At 42.0% G+C, this 9474-nt stretch overlaps 1 protein-coding gene across 1 annotated transcript; it reads left to right on the top strand.

Annotated features, from left to right (window-relative positions):
• Window positions 1–840: 840 nt before the first annotated feature.
• Window positions 841–3330, top strand: LOC135706932 (uncharacterized). Its single transcript, XM_065228617.1, has 4 exons — window positions 841–1743; window positions 1802–2320; window positions 2384–2691; window positions 2787–3330. The coding sequence occupies exons 1-4, from the start codon at window positions 1113–1115 to the stop codon at window positions 3267–3269; spliced, it is 1941 nt and encodes a 646-aa protein (XP_065084689.1). The 5' UTR covers window positions 841–1112; the 3' UTR covers window positions 3270–3330.
• Window positions 3331–9474: the final 6144 nt, after the last annotated feature.

Raw genomic sequence — 9474 nt, 5'->3', positions numbered from 1 at the left:
ACACAGTTTGGTAAAAGAAGCTTTTATCTAGCATCTGATAAAACAAACACAGCAAAAAACGGCTATGTGCTCAAGCTATTAACGAAAGAGTAAGTCGACGAAGAGAATCGATCAATGTTACTTAGGACCTAATGCAATGTTCAGCTTGATATGTTCGCAACTCTTCTTGTCAGATTTTACTTTAGGTTTTTAAAGTCAAATTCTTGACTCTCAACATTGGTCGTAAAAAGTGACTTTAGTGACTAAATTTGAAGGAATAGTGACTTTAGTGACTTTTTGATGAAAAAAGTGACTTTTTAGTGACTGACTTGAAAATAGTGACCAAGTCACTAAAAAGTGACCTGCTACCAGCCCTGTTAAAAAAAAGTTAAGGGTTGTGTCCAAAGCACGACGGCATTGTTGACGTAGAACTACGAGATTGTTTTTAATGCTCCATTCACTAATATACTAATAACAAAATAAATGGTCTAGAAACTTAACTCCAAAATGAACAATTCATTTTGAAATTGGGCGGGTATTGAATAAATCCTAAAATTAGAATTACCTTTGACCGCTTTCTTGTTGACTCGATACAATCGAACGCGTTCAGCAACGGTCCGCGTCTGTTTCGCAGGTTTTCCGTGCCTCCTGGTCTATCACGCGCTTCCGATCATCGCGGAAATATTTTGCAGCCATGTGTTGAGGCATTTTGAAGAATTTTACAGAATTTCTCAATAAACACTTGATTCACTTCGAACATTGACTCTATCCAACGCTAAGTGAAAACACTGAAGCCAGTGCCTCAAATATTCGAAACCCAAAATCGAATGCCGAAGGCAATGCACATTCATTCGTGTACACACAAAATCGCTTCCTGCATACGAATGAGTATAAACAGAGGTGAAGGAATAAAGAAAAGCTTTTGTTTCGTACGTACGCATTCATTGTCGTTCGGCCGTTCGCTTTCGCTGCGTCCGCGTTCATTCAAGTATTTTAAAGCTTGTCAATGACATTTGGTTCCAAAGTTCATTCGCATTCCACTCGTTGAAGAAGTTCAGAGAAAATTTTCGTTGAATGTTATCAGTGCTATCAGTGGTTCTCTGCGTAATTTTGTAAACAAAATCCGAATTAAGATGGAAAATCAAAACCCGTCGACATCTGTATCAACAGCAGATAAAAGTGTAGGAAAGAAAAGTAAAAAGCGTAGTGAAAATAAAGTGACTCTCGCCGATATTGCGAAAGGCTTCATTCGAAGAGATGGAGCAAAGACTTCATGTGCCATTGATCCAGGAACAACATGCAACTATACTCAAGATAGATTGGACATTGGAAACTTCATTCGACACTTCCGGACCCGTCATCATGATTTGGCTGTGGCGAACGGGTTAACCAAGGAAGAGGAAACACCGGCAAAGAAGCAGCGAGTTGTGGCAAAACGTCCTGTACCAATTGACAAATTGTTGTTTATGGATTCATTGGTGAAACTGATGTCGTACCACAACATGCCCTTGGCATGTTTGCAATGGGAAGGATTTAAGCAACTGCTTGATCCTTTGGCATCAGCTGTTGGTGTAACAATGAATCCAACAAATATGAAGGCTACGGTCAAGGAAATTGCTGGCAGGATTCGCGAGGCTATAGCAGCAGAAACGAAAGGTCGGCTTATCAGCCTCAAAATTGACTCAGCCTCTAGACACAACCGCCATGTACTGGGCATAAATGCACAATACTCAATCAACGACAGTGTAGTGATTCGCACTTTGGGTAAATTTATCATTTATAATATTTTAATCTATTGGATATCAACTGTTTTTGTTTATAGGAATGCTGGAAATAAAAGAACGTCAAACGGCCCGGTTTTTGAAGAGTAAAATATTGGAGGTTGTGAACAGTTACGGCGTTGGAATAAATCAAATATTCTCAGTGACATGTGACAACGGAGCCAATATGCTCGCCGCAGTTCGACAACTCAAGCAGGAAATAGAGTTGTTGGCCTTGGACTCAGAATACACCGAAGAGCAAGACAAGGAAGACCATGAGTTCACCACAGCATTAAACAACGAGTTCAAAGAGAACCTCAATCTCGTTCGATGTGCGGTTCATACCCTGCAACTGGCAATTCTGGATGTAGTTGACAAGTCGAACGCATCATGTAGACGAGTAACAGATATTGCCAAGAAGTGCAAACAAATCAAATACAAACCCAGTTTTGAGTTGGTAAAGGCATCATACCCTCCTGTATGGGGTCAAACCCGTTGGGGGGGTATATTCAAGATGATGCAAAGTTTTACTGAGCAGGAAAATTTTTTCAAGGAGTTGGCCCTGCAGTTCCCAGAACTTGGTAATATTCCATGATATTTATGTATACAACAAAAATTGTAACACTTGACATCATTTTTTTCAGATCTCTCTAATGACTGGGAGTTTATTGGTAATTATGTGCAGGCGTTTAAACCGTTATACTACTGCACGAAGAATATGCAGTCGGAACACGTGTCATTGCCAGATTTTTATTTGCAATGGCTTCTGGCTGTAATGGAAGTGTCGAAGCTCACGCAAAACCCATTTGCTACTCCGTTGACTGCTGCGTTGACCAATCGTATAGAAAACCTCAAAACATCCAGAGCTTTCAAAATGGCACTGTACTTGGATCCTCGACTGAATTACATGGGCTCCAAGCTGTTTACTAGTGATGAAAAAGAGCTAATACAGGTAAATTATATTTAAAATTGAATCTGTTTAGTAATGTACATGTATCGATTGCACTACTAATAGTTCATTGTTGTTTGTTTTTCTTGTGTTTTTAGAACTACATAATCGAAACGTACAAGAGGATTTCATCGTATCAAAACCCGGCACCATCAGCTGCCGTGGCCTCTCCAGCTACTACTGAGACAACTGAGGATGACTTTGATCACTACTTAACAGAGCTGTTCGGAGAATGCTCTTCTTCAACGGGAGAAACTAGGGATTCTGCGTTTTTACAACAGCTCAAGGCTCTTGAGGTAGAGCCCAGACAAAATCACAGCCATGATGTTTGGAAGCATTGGACAGACAGAAGAACCACCCATCCTGAGCTAAGTGCCGTGGCTTCTGTTGTTCTGGCTACCCCATCCAACCAGATATCAGTTGAAAGAGCTTTCAGTGCTTTGGCGCTTATCTTGACAGATCATCGATCGACACTAGGTGAAGAAAACCTTTCAAGTATTCTCCTGGTGAAGTTGAACAAGGACCTTTTCGAAGAGATTATGCCAAGCATGTGCCAACCAAATGGTACTACACTCGAGTAGCTCTCTTTTGGTTTTTGATTACCTAAAACGAATAAGAAAAATCATGAAGCAAAATATTTCTTATGTAATTTTTTTTTTTTTTTTGATCTCATGGTTTACTTGGTATTCTTGAAATAAATGTGTTGAATAAAAGTTTTGATTTTTAATGTACGCCCCATAACGTGAAAATGCATGAAATTGAGGAACAACTGACCAATCTACCCCCATTCGTCTCGTTTGCCTATCAACAATATACTGGATTACGTTGCTAACTCAACCATAAATAGAGTATCAGAAAATTTCAAAAGCCAAACAATGTTGACTTGTTTAAAAACATCATAATTCCTGATATTTATATCTTTGCTTCCTTTTTGATGATGGATCAAATCTTGGTATTTCAACTCGTTGCCTGAATAAACTTTGGATGTTTCTCATTTTTCCACTCATGTTTATTTTCCGTTTTCCACCTGCAATGAAATATAAACAATGAAAATTTGCTTCTAATACATGTGCCATATTGATGGTGGTGGTTATATCCAGGAAGATATTATTTAAACTTATGGCTGCAAATTTCCTGTCTTCTTGTCGGAAATAATCTTTGTTACTGGAAGTAATTATTATTAGTTTGATCAAAAAACTTCTATTTGAAATGATAGTCTTGATCGTAATGAAAAAAAAAATGACAGCTAAATATCGCAGTGGTACATGTTTGCTTGGATCAGATGTAATTATCTGATTTCTAATTTCAATCAATCACTGTTTAAAAGCATTACAGATTTTGAAAGAAAAACACATTTTTTTGCGAAATTTTAGAAATGTTTACCAATCGAATCGCTTATACACTCCCGATCATAAATTTGGGGACACCCTTCAAAAAACTTGTAAATGTTTTTTGCTCATATCTCTACCATTTTACAACTGTTTTTCGATCTTTTTAGGTCAGTTGAAAAGTATTGACTGAAATGTAGTTCGTATGCAAGTCATTTAATATATTTTATAATATTTGTATGCTAAAAATTCTCCTAAAGCTACAACATTTTCCAAAATTTACACTGACTGTTCATGACTGTTTTTCTTAAAAATGGGTTGGTCAAATTTTTAAATGAAAGTGGTAGTAGAAACCTTGTTTTATACCCATCGACTCGCCCATCGAAATTCGTTTGTGAAAGTTTGGTTGAAAGATTTAGAATATGCCCATAGTATGGTTTGTCGATATTGTTAGTGTACTTGGAAATTAAGCATATATAGGGGGAGGAGGGGCATAGCACAGAACAGAAGAGGAAGTGCAAACAAATCGGTGAATCAAAAAGTGTTTCGTTTTTTCTGCTCAACAAGCGATGTGTTGTGGTTGCGTTCCACACGGGCTTTCTATGTGCACTCACACTATCATAGCATTCTGCCTATCACAACTGCACAACTGATCCGAAGTTCCACTCCTGTGGGTATAGTGAACAGGTGGAGCATAGTGAGCATCCCGCAGTCTGGATCCTTAGCTGCATTAAACAAATCAACTGGTAGTAGATTCAATATCATTATGATCTTGATCTTACCACCAATAAATTTGTTCCGAACGGCCGGAAGTCCAAGCTGGTGCACGGCAACATAGCAACAAAATAAGATCCATTCATTGCCTTTCAAATACTGCAAAGAGAACATAAATTGGACAAACAATGGAAGATATATATAGAGAAAAACATTTTCAGGATCTGTTTTGAAGGTGTCCCCTAATTTTTACGATTACACCATACTGAGGTTGACCTTGATTGGTCGTTTTGTTCATATATCTGCATTTTTTGTCCATTTTTTTTTTCTTTGCAGTATTTGAAAAGCTATGAATGTATTTTACCACGTTGGTATGTGGCTTAACATTTGTTCTAATTTTTGCATCCTAAAAATTCAATTAAACTTTCAATAGCGACAAACCACACTGTGGGGTGACCCCAAACTTTTGATCAATGACTTTAATCACTACCGTATTGATTTAAAGCATATTCTAAAATTTTCAATTATACTTTCACAAACACAAACAACAAGGATTATTTTACCACGTTCATTTCAAAATTCGACCGATTCAATTTTGAGAAAATCAGTCGTGAACATTCAGCGTAAATTTTGGAAAATTTTGTAACTTTAGAAGAATTTTTAGCAAACAAATATTGAAAAATATATGTAAGCAGTTAAATACCAACTAAATTTCAGTCAGTACCTTTTAAAATGACCTTAAAAGATCGAAAATCGGAATTAAATTGGCAGAGATATGAGCATAATACATTTGCATGTTTTTTCAAGGGTGACCCCAAACTTATGATCGGGAGTGTATGTCCAAACACACGCCTCTTCCCTACAAAAACTACCCATTCTCCATATCCCTTACTGGCTCAGTCCTGATCCATTTCTTCTTTTCCACAACAAAGAACGAATGAGAATACCTACCTACATAATGGTAGAACAACTGAATGAATGAGAAGCTTCGCAGTGGAAGAGAGATGCGGCTGCTTTTGGTATTGAATATTGATCAATAACCCACTGAATGAATATTTGGGAAGCGAAAATGAATGTGATGTGCATTGAAGACACCAAATATTCAGTCAATGAAAATGAATATTTCAGGCACTGACTGAAGCACTTACTGTACCAATTGGATAAACACCAATGCATAAACACGATGGTGTCTGTCTGTCTGTCTGTCTGTCTGTCTGTCTGTCTGTCTGTCTGTCTGTCTGTCTGTCTGTCTGTCTGTCTGTCTGTCTGTCTGTCTGTCTGTCTGTCTGTCTGTCTGTCTGTCTGTCTGTCTGTCTGTCTGTCTGTCTGTCTGTCTGTCTGTCTGTCTGTCTGTCTGTCTGTCTGTCTGTCTGTCTGTCTGTCTGTCTGTCTGTCTGTCTGTCTGTCTGTCTGTCTGTCTGTCTGTCTGTCTGTCTGTCTGTCTGTCTGTCTGTCTGTCTGTCTGTCTGTCTGTCTGTCTGTCTGTCTGTCTGTCTGTCTGTCTGTCTGTCTGTCTGTCTGTCTGTCTGTCTGTCTGTCTGTCTGTCTGTCTGTCTGTCTGTCTGTCTGTCTGTCTGTCTGTCTGTCTGTCTGTCTGTCTGTCTGTCTGTCTGTCTGTCTGTCTGTCTGTCTGTCTGTCTGTCTGTCTGTCTGTCTGTCTGTCTGTCTGTCTGTCTGTCTGTCTGTCTGTCTGTCTGTCTGTCTGTCTGTCTGTCTGTCTGTCTGTCTGTCTGTCTGTCTGTCTGTCTGTCTGTCTGTCTGTCTGTCTGTCTGTCTGTCTGTCTGTCTGTCTGTCTGTCTGTCTGTCTGTCTGTCTGTCTGTCTGTCTGTCTGTCTGTCTGTCTGTCTGTCTGTCTGTCTGTCTGTCTGTCTGTCTGTCTGTCTGTCTGTCTGTCTGTCTGTCTGTCTGTCTGTCTGTCTGTCTGTCTGTCTGTCTGTCTGTCTGTCTGTCTGTCTGTCTGTCTGTCTGTCTGTCTGTCTGTCTGTCTGTCTGTCTGTCTGTCTGTCTGTCTGTCTGTCTGTCTGTCTGTCTGTCTGTCTGTCTGTCTGTCTGTCTGTCTGTCTGTCTGTCTGTCTGTCTGTCTGTCTGTCTGTCTGTCTGTCTGTCTGTCTGTCTGTCTGTCTGTCTGTCTGTCTGTCTGTCTGTCTGTCTGTCTGTCTGTCTGTCTGTCTGTCTGTCTGTCTGTCTGTCTGTCTGTCTGTCTGTCTGTCTGTCTGTCTGTCTGTCTGTCTGTCTGTCTGTCTGTCTGTCTGTCTGTCTGTCTGTCTGTCTGTCTGTCTGTCTGTCTGTCTGTCTGTCTGTCTGTCTGTCTGTCTGTCTGTCTGTCTGTCTGTCTGTCTGTCTGTCTGTCTGTCTGTCTGTCTGTCTGTCTGTCTGTCTGTCTGTCTGTCTGTCTGTCTGTCTGTCTGTCTGTCTGTCTGTCTGTCTGTCTGTCTGTCTGTCTGTCTGTCTGTCTGTCTGTCTGTCTGTCTGTCTGTCTGTCTGTCTGTCTGTCTGTCTGTCTGTCTGTCTGTCTGTCTGTCTGTCTGTCTGTCTGTCTGTCTGTCTGTCTGTCTGTCTGTCTGTCTGTCTGTCTGTCTGTCTGTCTGTCTGTCTGTCTGTCTGTCTGTCTGTCTGTCTGTCTGTCTGTCTGTCTGTCTGTCTGTCTGTCTGTCTGTCTGTCTGTCTGTCTGTCTGTCTGTCTGTCTGTCTGTCTGTCTGTCTGTCTGTCTGTCTGTCTGTCTGTCTGTCTGTCTGTCTGTCTGTCTGTCTGTCTGTCTGTCTGTCTGTCTGTCTGTCTGTCTGTCTGTCTGTCTGTCTGTCTGTCTGTCTGTCTGTCTGTCTGTCTGTCTGTCTGTCTGTCTGTCTGTCTGTCTGTCTGTCTGTCTGTCTGTCTGTCTGTCTGTCTGTCTGTCTGTCTGTCTGTCTGTCTGTCTGTCTGTCTGTCTGTCTGTCTGTCTGTCTGTCTGTCTGTCTGTCTGTCTGTCTGTCTGTCTGTCTGTCTGTCTGTCTGTCTGTCTGTCTGTCTGTCTGTCTGTCTGTCTGTCTGTCTGTCTGTCTGTCTGTCTGTCTGTCTGTCTGTCTGTCTGTCTGTCTGTCTGTCTGTCTGTCTGTCTGTCTGTCTGTCTGTCTGTCTGTCTGTCTGTCTGTCTGTCTGTCTGTCTGTCTGTCTGTCTGTCTGTCTGTCTGTCTGTCTGTCTGTCTGTCTGTCTGTCTGTCTGTCTGTCTGTCTGTCTGTCTGTCTGTCTGTCTGTCTGTCTGTCTGTCTGTCTGTCTGTCTGTCTGTCTGTCTGTCTGTCTGTCTGTCTGTCTGTCTGTCTGTCTGTCTGTCTGTCTGTCTGTCTGTCTGTCTGTCTGTCTGTCTGTCTGTCTGTCTGTCTGTCTGTCTGTCTGTCTGTCTGTCTGTCTGTCTGTCTGTCTGTCTGTCTGTCTGTCTGTCTGTCTGTCTGTCTGTCTGTCTGTCTGTCTGTCTGTCTGTCTGTCTGTCTGTCTGTCTGTCTGTCTGTCTGTCTGTCTGTCTGTCTGTCTGTCTGTCTGTCTGTCTGTCTGTCTGTCTGTCTGTCTGTCTGTCTGTCTGTCTGTCTGTCTGTCTGTCTGTCTGTCTGTCTGTCTGTCTGTCTGTCTGTCTGTCTGTCTGTCTGTCTGTCTGTCTGTCTGTCTGTCTGTCTGTCTGTCTGTCTGTCTGTCTGTCTGTCTGTCTGTCTGTCTGTCTGTCTGTCTGTCTGTCTGTCTGTCTGTCTGTCTGTCTGTCTGTCTGTCTGTCTGTCTGTCTGTCTGTCTGTCTGTCTGTCTGTCTGTCTGTCTGTCTGTCTGTCTGTCTGTCTGTCTGTCTGTCTGTCTGTCTGTCTGTCTGTCTGTCTGTCTGTCTGTCTGTCTGTCTGTCTGTCTGTCTGTCTGTCTGTCTGTCTGTCTGTCTGTCTGTCTGTCTGTCTGTCTGTCTGTCTGTCTGTCTGTCTGTCTGTCTGTCTGTCTGTCTGTCTGTCTGTCTGTCTGTCTGTCTGTCTGTCTGTCTGTCTGTCTGTCTGTCTGTCTGTCTGTCTGTCTGTCTGTCTGTCTGTCTGTCTGTCTGTCTGTCTGTCTGTCTGTCTGTCTGTCTGTCTGTCTGTCTGTCTGTCTGTCTGTCTGTCTGTCTGTCTGTCTGTCTGTCTGTCTGTCTGTCTGTCTGTCTGTCTGTCTGTCTGTCTGTCTGTCTGTCTGTCTGTCTGTCTGTCTGTCTGTCTGTCTGTCTGTCTGTCTGTCTGTCTGTCTGTCTGTCTGTCTGTCTGTCTGTCTGTCTGTCTGTCTGTCTGTCTGTCTGTCTGTCTGTCTGTCTGTCTGTCTGTCTGTCTGTCTGTCTGTCTGTCTGTCTGTCTGTCTGTCTGTCTGTCTGTCTGTCTGTCTGTCTGTCTGTCTGTCTGTCTGTCTGTCTGTCTGTCTGTCTGTCTGTCTGTCTGTCTGTCTGTCTGTCTGTCTGTCTGTCTGTCTGTCTGTCTGTCTGTCTGTCTGTCTGTCTGTCTGTCTGTCTGTCTGTCTGTCTGTCTGTCTGTCTGTCTGTCTGTCTGTCTGTCTGTCTGTCTGTCTGTCTGTCTGTCTGTCTGTCTGTCTGTCTGTCTGTCTGTCTGTCTGTCTGTCTGTCTGACAAAATAAAATGGTCTAGAAACTTAACTTCAAAATGAACAATTCATTTTGAAATTGGGCGGGTATTGAATAAATCCTAAAATTAGAATTATCTTTGACCGCTTTCTTGTTGACTCGATACAATCGAACGCGTTCAGCAACGGTCCG

This window comes from Ochlerotatus camptorhynchus, unplaced genomic scaffold, assembly GCF_037179485.1.
Source record: "Ochlerotatus camptorhynchus isolate MF236.1 unplaced genomic scaffold, CSIRO-AGI_Acam_v1.1 ptg000296l, whole genome shotgun sequence".
Taxonomy (NCBI): Eukaryota; Metazoa; Arthropoda; class Insecta; order Diptera; family Culicidae; genus Ochlerotatus; species Ochlerotatus camptorhynchus.
Note: the sequence above shows the minus strand (reverse complement) of the source record. Positions and strands in the feature narration are given on the sequence as shown.